We start from the raw sequence: 20008 nt of genomic DNA, 5'->3' as shown, positions 1-20008 counted from the left end.
AGACATTCTGCACTATAAACAAACTCTCTTCATTCTTTCTGACCAGAATATTCTCTGCCCACTTCTACACTTAGTGGGCCTGCTTCCCCTTACTTTTAACTACAGTCACAACTGTGGGCTCCTCTGAGGAAAGCTTCTGAGTAAATTTTACACCCCACACTATTCCAGCTCAAAACCTCACTAAGGATTATGGGCCCACTTCTATGTTTCCACACTGTTTTGTGTCATAAGTTTTTGTTTCCTTTTTTTGCTTGTTATGTTCTATCCTTTTTTTTTTCTTACTAAGGATGGAACCCAGAGCCTTCACACTGAGCCACATCTCCAGCCCTGTTTTTATGTTTTATATGAGATAGGGTGTTGCTAAATCACTAAATTGCCCCACACATGTAAACTTGAAATCCTCTTGCCTCAGTAACCCAGAATGCTGGGATTACAGGTGTGGATCACCACACCCAGTCCCTATTTCTTTTAATTATATCTATTATATTATTCTGTCTTCTCATTTATGAAGAATAAATAGCCAAAAGCCACGTTTTATTGCCCTGTCCTCATAAATCCTAGCATAGTACCTTGTAGAAAAAAGAATATATTTGTGGAAGATGCTTCAGCCAAGATTGTTGACAGAACTGGTCTAGGATTACTGTTGGCTTTGCCATTTTGTGCATTTGTATTATGGGAAAAAATTAAATGTGTAGAAGTAAAAACATTTAGAGTGCAAAGGTACTTTTCCCTTCTGTGTAACTGGCAGAATTATTTTAAAGTACTGATTCCTGCATTGGCAGCCTCTGAAGTTATGAGGAACCAATCATACAAGCCCTGTGCTTCCCTTTGATGCCCCAGTCTTCAGTGCCCGACTGAGGATCTCACTGTATCCTGCCACCTCCTTCAAAGGGTGGGAAGGAGAAACAAGGCTGGAATTGCTGCTTTTCTGCTTCTCAGCATTTCCATTGAAGCCCTTAAGAGGGAAAGAAATATGAACATCGTCACAGTAGCTTTCATAGTTATCTTCAAAATTATATATCCTCAGTTAGTTTCAGTACTCCATACACTGTGCCTGTTTATTCATGAGCATGTTCATAAAAGAGTGTAACAGAAGTGAACTCGGGTATTTTGTGAGGACCAATACATGCTGATCAAAAATTAGCATAATTTCGAATTCATTCAATCCGAGTCTGTCATGTTTTCTCTCATTAGGAAAAGATGAAGTGTAGACAAAGAAAGTGCATATTGTTATAGGAACACTGGAGCTAGGTGAAATGAGATCAGAATCACGCATAGTTTCTTGTAGAAGGGACAATCTGAACAGTCTATTATGAGAACTGTCATCTATGGAAGAACACTGAGACTTCACTCAGGACAGAGTGGGAGGAATGAATGAAGGATGGCTGAGAGATTCACGGAGACATGGGCTTGTTGCTCATTCTTGCTTTTTATTTGCAGCATTTAAACGCTTTCTATTCAAATGATGCCACTTATGTTGCCATATTTTCCAAAGTTATTAATTTATAATAAGAATCTTCTCAGGGCCGGGGATTTAGCTCAGTGGTTCGGTGGCATGCCTTGCAAGCGCAAGGACCTGAGTTCAATCCCTGGTACAAAATAATAATAATAATTATAATAATAATAATCTTCTCAAGAAGGTGGCAGTGTCATATTGGCTATCTTCTGATTTAAGCACTTTCTGGTTTTATAGGCATCTTACCAACAGGAAAAGTGAGCAGATGATCTTAAGACTGGTTCACAGTAATTCATTCCATAGCTTAAGAAGCTACTTGGCATGTGCATGTGATACATTTTATGGAGAGCACGGCTTGTTTTATTTAAAAATTTCTTTGCATCCAGTGACTTACCGCATGAGCATCTTATACTCACTGTGAATCTCTGTGTTTTTGTCTTAGCATTTGTTTTTACACTAAACATATGGGTTTATCTTTTAGATTTCCATGTAGAAGAGGCGCTGGAATGGCCTGGAGTATACTTGTTACCAGGCCAAGTTTCCGGGGTTGCTCTGGACCCCACTAACAACCTGGTGATTTTCCACAGAGGTGACCATGTCTGGGATGGAAAGTAAGTGATTTTTGTGTTCAAAGCATAAATGAAAATGATAATATTGTCCATAAATTTTCACTAAGCTAAAAATACTGGTGAGAGAAATATTGTTTCTTTTTTTTTAATTTTTTTTTTATTTTGGCACAATGCAAAGACTGGTGATAAGTTTTCTTATGTGCTATCCTGTGATAACTATTTCCAGGATTCATTATGAACTAGTGATATGCTCAGGGATGATACTCTAATTCTGTAGTAGTAAGTCAGTATTAGCTATCTGTGGCTGTGCCAAAATACCTTAAAGGAAAAATAACTAAAGGAGAAAAGATTTATTTTTCACTAATGGTTTCAGACATTCCAAACCATGGTCACTTGACTCCATGATCCGAGCCTGTGCAGAGGCAGAAATCATGGTGGGGAAGTGTGGTGGAGCAAAGCTGCTTGTAGCAGCTAGGAAGGACAGAAGGGGGGGCAGGTGCTGAGACAAAATATATCCTTCCTAGCCGTATCCCTAGTGACCTGCTTCGTCCAATTAGGCTCCACCTTCCAATGAGTCCATTTAACTAAAATTTCAGCAATGAATTATCCACCTATGAGGTTAGAGCCCCTAGGACCAAATTAACTTCCCAACAGCCTCTCAGCTGGCAACCAAGGTCTCACCACATGGTCATCGGGAGATCTCTCAGATCCAAACCACAATTTTTGGATGATTTATTTCCCTCTTTCTCAGAGCCCTCCTCCAAGAATTGCTTTTGCCTATATGGCATATTTGCATCTGGTGTATTTCTGATGATGACTTAATGAGAAAAACATATTCCTTCAAGAGTGTCTGTCAGCGGTGAGGAACCCAGGACATGTTATTGTGCTTTTCTTTTAAGACAAAAGGTGTTCATATAGAGTTGTTTTCTTCTGAACCAAAACCTCAGTATTCAGGTTCACTTGCGGGGTTGGCACTTTGCTGATAAATACATGGGCTTTGGGTTGCCGCTTGGCATGGGGTCTCTAAAAGGTTCACCATCCCTGGTGTATGTGACAATTAGCAGAGGAGAAGACATGCACTTTACAAGCAAGTAGTCTCACCCAGTAGTTTATGAGCAGAAGGCATTAGCAATCTGTAGTTCCGCCTACTTCCATTCTGCTCTCTTCCACTTAAAATTACCTTCTCTTCCTAACAGGAAAGATATTAAAATGAGTTCATTCAGTGATTGTTGAAACATTTCAGGACTTCGAAGAGAGCAATCATAATCACAATCAACTAAGAAAGGTTACTGGCCGGCCTACTCTAGTAACTCTCTGGGCTGTTTTCCTGCTCTGGGTGCAAAGTGACTAAGGCCAATGGGCTCTTCCTTCCTCTCGGATCATTTCATGACATTGGCAATGACCTTTTGGCTGAAGCAGTTTGAATACAAATAGTACCTTGGCCTGCACATTTTCATATAGATTAATTGGACTGCTCAAATTTGCTCTTTTTATAAGCATTAAAGACTTAAAAATACTATTAGGGCCCATGCCTACCATCTCTGCTTCTTCCTCTGAATTTGTCTTTCTAAACTTTCCCTCTGTCTTCTACCACCTTCTTAGTGGATTTCTAAAAAATGTCAAAAAAGTATTGAGTATTTACTCTGGGCCCACCAGTGTTCTAAATGTTTATATAAATTATCTAACACACAGTGCTGTCACCATGACCAGTCAGTTTACAGATAAAAAACCAAGTATTTTGCCTAATATCACATTAACAAATGGAAAAGCCGGGCTTCAGGTCCTTTAGTTGGCGTACTTAACTGCTTGAAGATACTACCTTCAAGATTGTAAGCACATTAATGTGATTGTGTTTTTAAGCTTGCTCCAAAATTTAGCAGGTTATTTTTATTCTCCTGAAAAATTAATATCCATTTATTCATTTCTTTTAGTACCAGTTTTCATACAAAGGTTAAATTTAAAATATCATCACGTCTGGTGAATCTTCTTTCATACATACAACTGTAGGGCCTCATGCAGGAAATTGAGAATCTACATGTATAGCTCAGTTGTGTTTCCTCCATTTTGAGAGATGTTTATTAAACTCACTGCGTTACACATGTGCACATATGTGTAGTTTTCTTTGTGCAGTTGAAGATGGTATTCAGTCAGTCTTTCAAAATAAACTGGTGCTTTCTTACTGCTTTAATTGTCCTTTCTAGTTGTCCAACTTCCAAGTGGAGTCCAAGAAAGAGATCGTTTCAGAGTTCAGCACAAACAGTCGAACTCGGCATTCCCGTTTATACATCCCTGACACATCATTTTAGTTGTTACTGAACATCTAATGATATTTTAACAAGTGCTTTTAAAAGGAAACTATTAATATTCATTGTAGTTTGTTCTTCATTTTAATGGTACTGCTACATTTTCTGCATGGGTTTCTGGCAACATTTTACCAGACAAGAAAATTACAGCATCATTTTCCCCAATTGATACTGTTTCAGCTGGTTAAAGCTAAATTGGACAAAGTCCAAGTTTCTATTTCAGTTTGGTACTCATTTCAAGTAAATAGCAGAGGCTGGAATGGTTCACTAGAAAAAAGGGATCAGTAAAGGCCAGGCTGGGGTGGGAGATAACACGGAACTGTAAAACAGGAGCCACACGATAATTTTCTGTGGCTCATATGGCAGTCCTAGCTGAACAGCTACATTTTTCCTGGCATGTAGCTTTCAGTATCTTGTGGACATAGATTCCAGTTTCATTGCCAAAGCCCTGATATGTTTCCCTGTTAAATAGCATCAACCAACCATTGCTGTTGAAAATGTAAAATTTCAGAAAAAAATGTTTCTTTTTATCCTTCATGTTTATCTCTCAGATATGAGTATTCCTTACCTCCCTTACCCTCTCCTTTTCTGGTATTGCTTGTTGGCCTCTAGCTGCCTTTGCAATTCATGGTTTTAAGGAAAGTCTTTTCTAGCTTTCACATATCTATTTCCAGCTCTCTACATCGTTATTCATGAAGAGAATTAGAAATAGATTACTCTGTGGTCATTTTTAAAGGAAAATACATTATTATTTGTTCAAAGAAAAGATTACATTTGTCTCCGTTCTTTGAATGGTCATCATGCATGATCATCCTTCATTAATATGCAGTGGTACCTCAGCTCATGAACTTAATTTATTTCACAATTTTGGAAAAGATGACCCGCATTTCTGTTTGTGTGGGAAAGATGGCTGCAGTCATGTTTGTCACGCAATATAGAGCTTACCAAAAAAAGCAAAATTTTGCCAAATGCTTTTGTTTATGAACCAAACTGTTCTCCAACAAAAGCATTTGTGAACTGAGATACCACTTATATGCCACATTATAAACATTAGACAGGTTATAAAACTTTTCTTCCCTACTTAAAGTCCTGGGACTGTGCAAGGAAAAAGATAGCACCTTTCTCTTTAATTTATTCATTTATTTAATTTACTGAAAAGATACAATGGAAATGGAAGATGAGGCAGAAATCCCACTCTTGTTGCTACACTCTGGATGGAGAAGTGAGAAATACTATGATAATTTTCCTCATAATCTTTCTCATTCTAGTTCTCAAGTTCACAAATTTTTTTTCCTCATGGAGTTTATTGGTACATTTTAGGTATACAGTACTGTTACATTCATCATTTGCATCTTGTACCTTTACATGACAGGTCTTGGTTCTCATTTCTTCCCCTTACCCCTGCCCTCTCTTTACCCCCTCCTCCCTTCCCTATTTACAAAAACTTTATTTCCATTCCTTCATTTTCTCCTATTTTTTTCTTTCCCCTTATTTCCTTTCCCCTACCCTTCCCACTTCCCCTACACCTTTAGCCCTTTTCTCCCTATTTCACATTGTCAATTATACCATTAGGATCTTATGTACAATTATAGTTTTTCACACCAGAGAAACTATTCAGTATTTACACATGTGTGACTTATTTATTTCACTTCAATATGCATCCATTTTCCTATGAATGACTCCAATTTCTTTTTCTTTATGGCTGAGTAGTATTCCATTTTATAGAAAAACCCCATCTTCTTTATCCAGTCTCCCATCTGATGGGCAAATGGGCTGTTTCCAAGCACAATTTTTTTTTTATTTCCATAAAGCAAGAGCCTGCTGTAAATCACAACTAAGCTCTCTCTATCCCATACTTCTCAGAAACTGGCCATTTTTAAATGTATCAAATACTGCTTGAAGTTAATCATATTGCCGAATTAATATTCATTACCCAAAGCTCCTTTGATAGCATTGCATCAGCTGTCTTTATAAATACAGTTACTCTTCATGATTACCTGTACCTGATAAGACTGACCAGCTTTTACTCTGCTACTTAACCATACTAAATAAACATGGCAACTAAAATAATATTAATAATAATAAATCACTTAACCTCTTGACAAATGACTCACTTCTTTTCTCAGTCTGATTTCCATTTTCCTTCTGTGCACCCCTTCAATATGACTACTGTAAGAATTTCCTTCTAGCAGAAATAGGAAATGCCTGTTGCAAGCAGGAAGTAATGAAACTTTAAAGAGCCTCTTGTCTGTCCTGATGTTAGGGCAGCATGGCACTAAATCTCTTTAACCTGTAAATGCCTCCTGGCAGCAGCTTCTCTCAGTAACAGCTGTTCCTGAGTTTCTGTCTTAAAATCACAACCCAAATCAAAGCCATTCTTCATGGCCTTCTTTTCATATATCTGAGCCATGGTTGGGTCTCGCAGAGCAGAACTCATACCACATACCCACTTCATTAAACTCAGACTCTTGCCCCTAATTGTTAGCTGCCTTGTATCATGTATCATTTCTTCATGTGGAGTTAGAAGGGGCCTTGGAAGTTATCAACTCTGATTCTTTCTATGACCAAGAGGAGGGAAACCCCAATGCAAACTAGCATAGGGAAAGAAGAAAGTCATTACTCTATAAATTAAAACTTTGAGCGATACAGTATCCCAAACCACATCACCAAGATCAGTTTTTCAATTCATTTTCTTCTGGTTGCTCTCTTTCCAGGCCTTGATGAAGCTGTCTTTCCTTTCTCTTGGAGGTTCAGAATCATCTTATCACACTAACTTCACAAATGATACAGTCTGTAGTCCCTGATACAAGAAAATGCATAGACTGAGTCTTCATAACATTCCTCAGTCTCAGTTATCTCCTCCATCTTTGAGCCAATCAGTCACTGTGAACAGAAGAATGAAATCCACTCGATGGATAGGCTTGGCTTTTGTTCCACCCCTGGAAAATGAGAGTAGACTGAACATCATCTGGAGCAAATGGGCTGAGAGTGGGCTTCAGAATGTTGAGTCACCAGTGAAGAGCTGAGGTCTCATTCGTACGAATGGGGTGATACACACTGAGCACCCACAGAGAAGCTTCTTGCCTAAGGTGCACATCTCTTTACTGCTTGTTAAGTAGTTATTCTGTGCTTGAACATTGTCAGTGCCAAGCAATCCCCTAGATGTGGACATGCTGTCTAGTTATGAGACCCATTTAGATGTTACAAATTTCTTAGTTGTGTTCATCTGAAATCTGGTTCCACTCTCATGGCAATGATTCAGAAGAGATTTCCTCTCATTTTTCCATATCAGTTATTTGCATTTTTGAAGACTTATCTTCTGTAAACTGAACATTCCTTGTGTCCTTAACCAGTCTTCATATTGGCGTGATAACTTTCATCTGAAGGTATTTTGTTTTCTTGGGACTTGAAGGCATTTGATCTAAAAGTGTCTACAATACTCCATGTAGTTTATCTGATCATTGATATAATTCCTTTCTAGATATCTATTAGTATAGAAGGGTTGTGTTTATTTTTTAGCAGTTATATCAGTATGTTGCCTTATGTTGAATTTATAATATACTAAAATCTTCAAACATATTTCATGAGATTATGTGAAATTTTTACTGGAAATTTTTATTCATGAAATATTTTTAAGATATGGAAGTTAAGACTTTATGTTTCACATTATTGATTTAGCATTTGTTTAATTTCCAAATGTCATTTTAATCTGAATTAATAGAGAATGAGCTGTCCTTCTGTCTTTGTATAGGTCTGTTTGATAAGCATGCCTTTCATTGATTTATCAATATTGTTTATAAAATGTGAATAGTTGAAAGGTTGGCTTTGCAAGTTTTATTTGATAAGAAATGGGTGTTCTTGGAATCCTTCAGATAGCTCACAAACTATCTTTTCATCAGTGTTTTGTAGAATTTTGCCTACATCTATTATTTTAAAAATCTATATTCTTCCTAACCTTAAAAAGAAACAGTTCAAGATTTGTCTCACCGGTTTTCTAGAGTCTTGATTAAGAAATCTGTTTAGAATTCTGCCTCTACATAAGCGACATTTTCATATCTTAATATTTAACTGAGCCTACGATACAGAAGTCTGACTGAATTGTATCTACTATTTCCATATGAGAAAGAAAACTGAGTCCAATAAAAATTAGTCCAGGGATTTAGCTCAGTGGTTCCACCACCTGCCTCGCAAGTGCAGAGTCCTGAGTTCAATCCTTGGTACCCCCCAAAATTTATATATTGCACCCTTCCTTCTCATATTACCTTTTTATACCTTGTTTAAACCATTTACTCCAGTTTCATGCCACGTTCTTTAATTCTTGTTTATTTGACTACTGTTCCATATCTTCCACTTGTGTGCATTGAATTTGAATTAGGGAAATTCTCCCATCTAATGAAGTCAGTGTTAGTAAGAGAAAACCCCAATTTTTTTTTTTTTTTTTTTTTTTTTTTTTTTTTTTTTTTTTTTTTTTTTTTTTTTTTTGTACCGGGGATTGAGCTCTGGACCCTTCGCTTGCAAAGCAGGTGGTGGAACCACTGAGCTAAATCTCCAGCTCGAAAACCACATTTTTTAAAGACAAGAGACCTAGATATGAATCTTATTTATGGTCTCCTAACTTTGAGACTTGCACCAAGACATGTGAATTCCTTGATTTTGTTTCTTTGTATAAACAAAAGCTTTACTAATTGTCTCATACTATAGAGTAACAAAGTTCACTTTGTTAAGTGACTTGTCCTGGGTGGCCTCAGTGACTAAAGAGAATTCAGAGGCCTGTGCCATGATATCTAGTTTTTTTTCCTCTTCAACCTATTCGGGGAACCTGTACATCTAGGTGCATGAGGACACTAAATACACTAAATAGGCTTCGTCCTACTTTTCTCATCCTGGGATTTTTTTTTTTAACAATGTGTCTATGTACTCAGAAGTAAGTGTTTTAAACATAATATTAAATTATATCCCATTTGGAATGTCTACCTTTTGTATACTGTTTTAGCTTTCCTAACACTGAAGCTACACTTTCATTTATTTTCACATTTGAAAACCTATGTTCTTTCTTTAGCTTCCTAATTTATATAATTACAACATTATGTTTCACTTCTTTCTTCAGTTGCTATTATTTATTTTGCACTCCCTTAATTTTGATTGATGGCACCAAAGTTTATTTTCTCCTTAGTCTAGCTCTTTTTTGTGTGTATGAATATAGCAAAGCATTTCTTCTCAGCCTTATCTAAACTGTTTGATTAGCTGCTAATGTGCAAAATCATTAATGGGGAATTCAAACTGCTAAAATAAAGAACCGATGAATTCCAGCCCATAGGCCTCAGTTCATTGCTTTTCCAGAGAAGCAAACAAAAATTATCAGTGCTCCAGGCTCTGTGTGAAATGCGCAGGGTATTATTATATCCTCTAAAAAGTTAAATGTGGTTGAAATAAAGACCTCTCTGCAGCTTATAATGTGGGGTGGCTGCTTTAGAACACTAAATAAGCAGTTTGCTATAGCAACAGTGTATCCAGCTCTATAATCTGGCATCCATTTGTGCACTGTTCAAGGGTTACCTTTCTTTATACTGCTTTATTTGGCAGGTTTGATGTATGCCTGTGTGTGCGTGTGTGCGTGTGTGTGTGTGTGTGTGTGTGTGTGTGTGTGATAGATAGAGAGAGAGAGAGAAAGAGAGAGATTTTCTCATTTGAGGAAAAAATATCCATATCTTTTATTATTTGCCCTATATAGCATCAGGGACCAGCTGTTAGTTCCTAAACCTCTTGCCACCTCAAATGAAAGGATTAGGGCTGAATGACAAATCAACTGAGTGACCAAATATCCCTGATGCTGCCAGTTTAAAACATATGGACATCTGTTAAAGGGCATCGCAAAGATTTTAAATGACAGGACCAGGCCTGTTGAGTTGTGGTTAATTCCTTTAAAGTTACATTCTTCCTAAGAATTTTGTTTTTTTTCTTTCCTGTTATTTGTGTTGCTGAAGTGAATTAATATGTTTAAATATTCTTTTGTTATGTTGTGTTCCCTTTATGTCATTTTTTTCTTTGTTTTTAGGGAATGTAACTATATGCATAGATTCTAATCAGTACATCAAAACTTGCTTACTAATTGAGATCCTTAACAGATACAGGGGTACAGTAATAATAATAATAAAGTGTATAAACCCTTATAAAGATATGAAAGTGGCTTATATTATGCAACAAATAAAATGCCCTTTTTATATAAAGGTGGCATGAGTGTTATTTAGGCTGGCAAATAAAACAAAAAATGCAAATGTTTAATTGTTTCTTTATAACAACATACTGGGAAATATACATCTTGGTAAGCTGAGACATCTGATATTTACTGTGGATCCAACTTGTGATTATAAAAATCTAATATATTTACTCTCTGATTTTATTTTCTTTCAGTTTCTTCCTTTATTATTTCACAATTCACTGTTGAACAAAAAGTAGATAATAGAGTAAAATTTGATGCCCCTCAAAATTAGTTCACTTTACTACTTATTACCACTGCAAAAGATTGAAATTTCTAGACTGTAGGTGTAGATGCCCATGCACAAATTGTTTGTGACAGCCAAACATCAATCACTTGATACATTTTTTTCTACATTTGTACCACTGGTGAAAAGAATGTTCTTCACTTACCTATTCATTAACTGCAACATTTTCTTTTGACCTGACTGGCTCTGAATTATGGGCTCAGATAATTTCTCTTTCTTAAAACAGTTTTTTCTTTTTTCTTGGAAGCAAGTCTAGTCTTTCAGATCTGTGACACTGAACTTACATGGCTGCAAATATATTTATATTTTTAAATATTTGTGTGTCTGGAGAAAAACACTGGAGCTATAAGAAATGGTTTCAGTTATAGAAGTTCAATGGATGTTCCTAGGGAGATGAGGATCCCCTTTCTCCTTTATTACCATCCATCTGTAGGAATGATTTATCTTTTTTTTTTTTTTTTCTAAAATAATTTGACCACGGACTGGGGATTTAGCTCAGTAGTTCCACCGCCTGCCTCACAAGCACAAGGTCCCAAGTTTGATCCCCGCTACCAAAATAATAATAATAATAATAATAATAATTTGACCAGATATTTAGGATTCATGGTTTGGGAGAGGACATAGTCTTCATTCTACCACATATAAATGTGAAACTTAGAACTTGCTGTCTTGATGTGTTGAACTTTAGTTATCCAGTATCATAGTGAAACTGGAAAAAAAAACATTGAAAGGTAAATCCAACACCTTTGTTTTACAGATAAATACTTATGATGTGTTAAATAAATAACATATTCAAAATAGTTTCAGATACAGGAAAATCCCTCGATGTTCATAGTGGCAACAATGAATGACTGTATATTTGCCTTGTACCAGTCTTCCAGGATTTACTAATACCTTCTACGTCCTTACATTGCTTTCTAGCAAAATTTCACATTTCATTTTAATACAGATTCCATGAATATCTTATGAATATCTTAGATCTGTTGTGTCAGTGATGCTACTTCCATTTCAGAAATGTATGTATTTTTTGTAGATACCACTGCGTGGTTTTAACTGCACGTAAAAGCATATGTAAACAGTTTTACTTAAGTTTTAGGTTGACAAAGCTGAATCAATATTTTGTGCTCTACTGAATGCATCATTAATAAGAACTCCTTCAGGGACTTACTGTTATCTTTCAGCAAAAATATACTCCAAAGACTGTAACAGTTAAGATAGCTGAGATAATTGTATGATGAATATTTTTATTGGCAAGAGAAAGTAATTTTTTTGTTCTCCTACTGGGATTCTACATAAGTTCTATAAAAATATCAACTAACTAATAAATGGGTGCATTTCATATTTGAGTGATCTGTCACCCTTCCAATTTGCAAATATATCTCAATAGAGTTACTCAGATTCTTCTTTTATTTATCCAGTGAAACTAGAAAATATTAATAATTTTTCACAGCTTTTTCCAGTGCTCTAAAGCAAATCCTGTTTTACAGAAATACTTGTTGATCATTCATTGAATTCATCTGACTAGAAAATATGCATATTTATATGCTTATTTTTATGTAATAATCACACTCAACTATGTAGTGATCTAATGCTTTTTTAAAATAATGTAAGTTGGTTATTTGTCTTTTATCTGGGCCAAGTATCTCATTAACATATATAGTATGTATATGCATGGCCTCATTTGTATTTTCACTTTCCATGGTTTCAGTTACTACAGCCAACCATAGTGTGAAAATAATAAATCATAAATTCTGGAAACAAATAATTCACACATTGTACATTGTGCCATGTTTTGTGAAGCATGATAAAATATTTGTTCAGCCTTCCTGGGAATTAGTCCTTTGTTCATCCTATCCACTACCCGTCCAATATTCACATAGCAAGTCTCTCTAGATTGACTTGATGTTTCGAAGTGTTCATGTCACCTTTATTTTACTAAATAATGTCCCAAAACTCAAGAGTAGTGAAGCTGGCAATTTTGTTACAGTATTTTATTTTATTAGTAGTTAATGTTGTTCATCTCTTACTTTGTCTAATGTATACCTGAAACTTTATCATAGATATGTAAGTGTGATAGTTAATCTTTATTTTCAATTTGATTGGTTTGAGAAATGCCCAAAAGATTAGTAAAATATACTTATGGGTGTGTCTGGGTGGGTCATGGGGATGCTACTTTGGGGACTGTCTGGTCCCTGTCCCCTTTTCTGGCTCTTCCTCTACCGTCTTCTACCTGGCTGCCATGAGTCGAGCAGATATCTCCACCATGCCTTTCTCCCATGATGTTTCTGCCCTGAAGTATTTGCTATGGACTGAATCTATGAAACTATGAGCCAAAATAAATATTCCCTCCTCTAAGTGATTTTTCTTGGGTAATTATTCACAGCAACAAAAAGCTGACCAATGCAATGTGTCTAGGAAAAGGGAAGAGAATATATAGAGTTTGGTACCCTCTCTGGTTTTAGTCATCCTCTAAGGTCTTAGAACGTATGCTACGAGGATAAGGAGGACTGCTGTAACTTCTCAAACTGCAATTGAAATTGGCAAAATATCTGTAATAACTGTCAATTTAAGGAACTTATTGTTAACAATTGAGATAGGAATATAAATTTTAAATATATGTACTTAATATTTTGTAATAATCTAAAATGTGCTGAATTAAACAGCAGAAATTGTCACTTTTGAACTTAATGTTCTATAGTTGTCTATTTTGTACTTATAGAAAAGCTGTAACATAAAAAATTTTCTCAACATTTGTGTTTCAAGAATTAGTGTATTTAGATGTTTAAATATGTTTAACATTCTGTTTCTCTCGTTAGAGTATGTGCTCGCATGTTGTACCTATGGAAAACAATGACATGCTTTTAACCACTACCCCCCATATCATTATCATTACAGGGAATATTAAAATAAGTCATACTTTTTTAATTTGGAAGAAAATATCTATTGAATTATAAAATTTGAAGTGTTTTCCAAACTTTTAGCTACTTCAGCAGTTCTAAATCCGTGTTTCTCAAACTCTACTGGACCAGCTAGGAATCTTAGGAAAATGAAGGCACGGAACTGCATTTCCCAGCAAAGTCCATGTGGAAGCTCCAGGGAGACCCTAACTAGATAATGGGATATATTAAAATGTAAAAGACAGAGAAGGAAGAAAAATACGTATCGGGCTTTCTTTTGAGGCTAAATTGAGATTCTCAAGAGAGTAGACTTTATTTCTCAAGTCCATTGCATTTTCTGAGTATTTATTTTCCACTTGAATGTATTTCATTTAGCTCCTTTGACAGCAAGTTTGTTTACCAGCAAAGAGGACTTGGGCCGATTGAAGAAGACACCATTCTTGTTATAGATCCAAATAATGCTGCAGTACTCCGGTCCAGTGGAAAAAACCTGTGAGTTAAACCACTTATATTAAGACTTGCACTACCTATATTAGCTATAACTATATTTTATCATTGAGTCTTAAAAGAATGCATTGCACAATTTCCCTTTTAAGAAAGCAGGAAATTTATTTGGCCATTCCATCTTTCATTTTTTTAATTAGATGGCTCTAAACCTTAACTAAATACTAATTTATGAACCTTAAAAGAAGTTACATTGAGATAACCATCGGCCATTTGTGTGCCATCTTTTGAGAAATCACTACCCAGGCCCTCTGCTCATTTCAGTGTTGCTGAGAATAAATTTCAAATATTCTCACCACAAAAGCATCGGAGGTGATGGTGATGAGCTTGATTCCATCACTACCCATTGTATGCATGTTTCGCTACACCACATTGTATCCTGTAAATATATATAATGTTAATTTCTTATTTACAATTTTAAAATATTAGGTTCTAATTTCATCTGGGGTGTGGCCAATACTGTTAAAGCTTTCCTGGTTCTTCTAATATGTAGTCAAGTCTGAAAGAGCTAATGCTACACAGAGTGAACTGAGGTGCTGCTCAATTAGATCTGATGATTTAAAAAATCCTTCTGCAGAAAAGTTGCGTACTGGCTGGGCATGGTGGCACACGCCTTGTAATCCCAGCACTGGGGAGGCTGAGGCAGGAGGATCGCTGTGAGTTCAAGACCAGCCTGGGCTACATAGTGAGTTCCAGGTTAGTCTCAACTACATAGTGAGACCCTGTCTCAAAAAAAAAAAAAAGAAACAAAAAACAAAAAAAAAGTTGTGTACTAAACTCATCAAAAGGTAATCACTGATAAGGCAAAGTTACTTCACATCTGAAATGAAGGCTAAGCATGCATCATTTTTAGCTTTGCTTCGCATGCATATATAATTTGGCATCTAAAGCCACTCACTATTTGATCTTATTTCCAAAATGGCATTTGGCAGTCCCCCTCTCCCCAGATGTTGGCTGATTTTTGTGGTTATCAAAAGAACAGGACACCTGTCTCCTCAGCCATTGCAACCTGGCAGCTTCAGGAACTGTACCCTATTCCATCTGCTTTGGACAGGCAAGGCCAGATCCTCTGAAAGACAGGGAGCCATTGCTTGGAGGCAGCTGCTTGTAGATATGGCAATAATGAGGCTTAGATTTTTAAGATAGTATTCTCAGATGATGAGTCAGGAGGCAGATTCTAATACCAGCTCCAGCACTCTGTTGAGTCAAGGCTGGAACAACCACTGAAAAATCAACTTGGCCAGAGCAAGTGTCTGTGTTGAAAGCAAACCATAGCCCTCACTTTCAGTCACCAAATACTTCTGTTAATTAGTCAAGGTCAGACTTGGCTTATAAAAGAAAATCTGTGATGCCAGCACCGTATCAAGGCAAGAAGCTGACAGATAAGGCTTTTGCATTATCAGGCGTCATTTGACCAGAACACTCAAACATATTGCTCATGTGTTGACCAACTCTGTCCAGGTTCCTTAGACCTGTGGCCTCTGTCTGCATTACCTTATAATTCTCTTACCCAGATCACGCAGAGGGACTTGCTAAATAGATCACATTTCTCTAATGACTGTCCATCCCTCCTCTTCCCCTTGCCTATGTGGTCACAGCCCTGTGTTTTATTGTCTTTAGTGGGTACTTGGAAAGCTTCTGAGTCATATATTTAGTATTTTATTTTAAAATTATATTTCTTTAAAGCATATTTTAATTATTCATACTATAGAAACCCATTGATGTTTCTCTAAACAATTTGTGTTGTACATATCTCAAAAATGTTCATATTTGTGATATTTACTATACTTTATAATAAATACTTATAATTTCACGTGAGCTTTATATATAGATATTCATAGGATTAAATGCTACTTATGCTTTTCATAAGGAGGCCTCTATTATAAAAGATGTTTTCATTTAACAATTTATTTTGGTCCTTCCAATAATAATACAAGTAGACATTTACTAACTTGTAACTGTATATTGCCTTTATGAGTTAATTAGAAACAAATTACTCTTGTGTATGCTTGGGGAATAAATATATAATGACGCACTGATTTTTATTTTACAGGTTTTACTTGCCACATGGCTTGAGTATAGATAGAGATGGAAATTATTGGGTCACAGACGTGGCTCTCCATCAGGTAATCTTCCCATTTGGCAGCATTCAAATCAAAGATAACAGAGTTAAGCTTTCAAAGTGCTCTAAAGAGCACTTTCTCATGACCCACTAAGTTTATAACAAGATATGGAACAGGAACAGCCCTGTCTTACTTCTGCCTGCTGTAACACAGTTCCTCTCCGTGGTTCATAAACAACAGCAATTTATTTCTCACAGATCTGTAGTCTGGAGGTCTGAGATCAGGGTCCCAGCTTGCTTGGGTTCTGCCGAGGGCCCTCCCCAGGGCTGCAGCCCACCAGGTTTTCATTGCACCCTCACATGATGGAAAGCAAGAGTGAAAGTATGTCCTTGTGTCTCTGCTCGCAGCGGTACTAATTCTGTTCATGAGCGTTCTACCCTTATGTCTTCATTACTTCCCAGAAGCCCACTTCCTATCACATCACAGGGGAGGTAAGGATTTCATTGTGAATTCTCGAGATGCAAATATTCAGTCCATATCAATCCACACTTAAAATTTTTCTTTTAGAACTCAGTGCTACTAAAACTTAATAGGTAAATTATCAAGGCATTTTTCTTCCTTGGGCTAGCAACAAGCTTAGGGCCCAACACTGCAGTATATCTCCGTGGGTCCTCCTGGTCTCCTTCCTGAAGACTTGTAGAATGTCTTGTAGACTTGAAGAAATGTAGGCTTTCTACATTTACTTTTCTTTCCTCTGTTCCTGGTTCTTACTTCTATTTATCACTTGTGTTTATACTAAGCCACCTTACTCTTCTACAAATTGTCATGATCCCTAGTAAATATATAAATATATATATATACACATATATATATAAATATATATGTGTATATAAATATATATGTGTATATATATCAAAATTTTTTGTCCTTTTTCAGAGATATTATATTTCAATCACAGAAGAGTCTTAAGGTCTTTCCCCCACATAAGATAAGTTTGTTGTGTAGGTGCTAGCGAACACAGATGAAAACCAGAACGCAGAAGATTTAGTTATGAATCATTAAATTGTTCTTTTAGCAGTCTTTATATATCATCTCAGGAGACATTGCTCGTGTCTTCACTGGAGATTATTTTACTATTAGCTAAGGGAAAACAGAAAGGAAGTGTGGAGGTAAGTGGAATGGAATATCTATATACTGGTCTCCACCATCTATTAACTAGATAACCTTGACCAAACCCTTTCATTGCTGTAGGCTTATTTGTTAAATGAAGTGTTCAGTCCAGATAGTTTGTAGGGCCCCAACCAGTTCTAAAAACTATCTTGGTTTGAATAAGTATCTGGGAGCCGACATTCTGATTCCTTGTGCAAATAGGAGTATGGTGATAATAACCACAAAAAGGTAGATAAGGCTTTTTTTCCTCATTGAGTTTATTGGTACATTTTAGGTATACAGTGCAGTTGCATTCATTATTGGGGATCTTGCACCCTTACATGACAGGTCTTGGTTCTCATTTTTCCCCTTGTCCCTGCCCTCCCTTCACCCCTCCTCCCCTCCCCGTTTACAAACACTTCATTTCCATTTCTTCATTTTCGCCTATTTTTTTCTTTTCCCTTATTTCCTTTCCCACTTTCCCTACACCTTTAGCCCCTTTCTTCCTATTTCACATTGTCAATTATACCATTAGGATCTTATGTACTATTATAGTTTTTCACACCAGAGAAACTATTTGGTATTTATACATGTGTGACTTATTTATTTCATTTAGGAGTATATCCTCAATATGTATCCATTTTCCTATGAATGAATCTAATTTCTCATTCTTTATGGCTGAGTAGTATTCCATTTTATAGAAAAACCACATCTTGTTTTTTTTTTTAAGGTGTTCAAACTGGATCCAAACAGTAAGGAAGGCCCTCTCTTAATCCTGGGAAGGAGCATGCAACCAGGGAGTGACCAAAATCACTTCTGCCAACCCACTGACGTGGCTGTGGATCCAGGCACCGGAGCCATCTATGTGTCCGATGGTTACTGCAACAGTCGGATTGTGCAGTTTTCACCAAGTGGAAAGTTCATCACACAGTGGGGAGAAGGTACCTGATAAGACATTTAATCACGAATGTCAGATCTTAGCCACAATCACCAGGAACCAGGCAGACCTTGGACGCTCCTCGAGTTCTTTAGGATGTCAGTGTCCTCTACAGTGAAAACAAAGCAGGAATACTGCACACATCCAGTTGCATGTATACACACACCATGCACATGTAGGCACACAAAGGCCTTAGAGAAGAAAAAGAATTTTTCTGCAAAAACCTTGTCCAAACAGAAAACCTGTCATGTGTTTGAATGTAAGAGATATTTTGGAATAAACTTATAAATCACTTTGCCTTATTTGTCCCCTGGTTCCATATATGTAATGGCTACCTATCATGAATTTGAGAAATTGTAAAACTAGAGACTCAGACTTTGAATGGTTATATAAACTATGTGTCTGCAACTCTCGTTTATTCTACAGCATCTTCTGGGAGTAATCCCCCACCAGGCCAGTTCAGCGTCCCTCACAGCTTGGCCCTTGTGCCTCATTTGAGCCAATTGTGTGTGGCAGACAGGGAAAATGGTCGGATCCAATGTTTTAAAACTGATACCAAAGAATTTGTGAGAGAGATTAAGCATGCATCATTTGGGAGAAATGTGTTTGCAATTTCATATATACCAGGTATTTCATTTTTTGTAGGTCTTGTTGTCATATTGCTATTTTTTGCCTTATCTTCATGTGCATTATTCTAACTTTTTCTTAAGTGGTTGATAATGTCTTATATATCAGATCTTAAAGTGTCGCAAAAATGTTGGTGCACTGTAAATCATTTTCAACTCAAGTGCTACTATTCCTTGTATAAAAATAGTGAACTCAACAGGATTTAACAGCTCTTTGTATTGGTTTTAAAAATGCTCCCACTGATTTTTATTTTCCTTAACTATTCTAATCTGCTCTACTATGAAATAATTGATACTGTCCTTATGCATCATTAGCAGATGATATATATGTGACAAAATTAGCATCTAAAATACTTCTGCTGTAACCAGAAATACCAGTGCACACTCATAGCCAAGTTTTAAAGTACACAAATATGAAAAATAAGTGAGGTTTTTGTCTAAATACCAGGAGGAACAACCAACTGGCTAAGTCTTGATTTTTTTCTCATTTTCAAATAGATTTTCTCAACTTTCAGAAATTTCAAAAGAAATTTGAAAAATAAATTCACACTTGTAAAACAAGATATATATAATTCATGCTACAACAGCATGATTTCTTTTGAAAATGCTGAACAAGTTAAAATATAAAATTAATACACACTTTAAATATATATTTTATGAACTGTATCTACACTTTTATTAAAGACATTCACTCTTTATACTCATTGTTATGATTGTTACATTTTTATGCTAGTAAAGTTGCATATATGGCTGCTGTCTTCCCAAATGGATCTGAATTGATTTTAGACAGGAAATAAAGGACTTGTTTGACAGGATAGGGAGCAAGGTTGGCTTCTCCAGAGAAAAGTAAATAAGGGATTTTCATTAATGTCAATGAAAGAGGAATTATCTGCTTGGTTTTGTCTCATATTTAAATAATTATCTCATCAGGATGGTTCACTTATTCAAAAGGATGTTTTAGTAGTGTACAAAAATGAGTACAAACTGAAAAATGTCGGCAG

At 36.2% G+C, this 20008-nt stretch overlaps 1 protein-coding gene across 1 annotated transcript in view; it reads left to right on the top strand.

The window, feature by feature from the left end:
• The window catches only part of Pam (peptidylglycine alpha-amidating monooxygenase), a 141260-nt gene that overhangs the window by 102478 nt on the left and 18774 nt on the right, over positions 1–20008 (top strand). Inside the window, exons 14-18 of the mRNA XM_033767513.1 lie at positions 1938–2067; positions 14104–14220; positions 16286–16358; positions 18175–18385; positions 18808–19008. Of these exons, the coding sequence (XP_033623404.1) occupies positions 1938–2067; positions 14104–14220; positions 16286–16358; positions 18175–18385; positions 18808–19008 (732 nt within the window). The remainder of the gene's footprint in view (positions 1–1937; positions 2068–14103; positions 14221–16285; positions 16359–18174; positions 18386–18807; positions 19009–20008) is intronic.

Source organism: Fukomys damarensis, unplaced genomic scaffold (genome assembly GCF_012274545.1).
Source record: "Fukomys damarensis isolate Sample0158 unplaced genomic scaffold, DMR_v1.0_HiC HiC_scaffold_3, whole genome shotgun sequence".
Classification (NCBI taxonomy): domain Eukaryota; kingdom Metazoa; phylum Chordata; class Mammalia; order Rodentia; family Bathyergidae; genus Fukomys; species Fukomys damarensis.
Note: the sequence above shows the minus strand (reverse complement) of the source record. Positions and strands in the feature narration are given on the sequence as shown.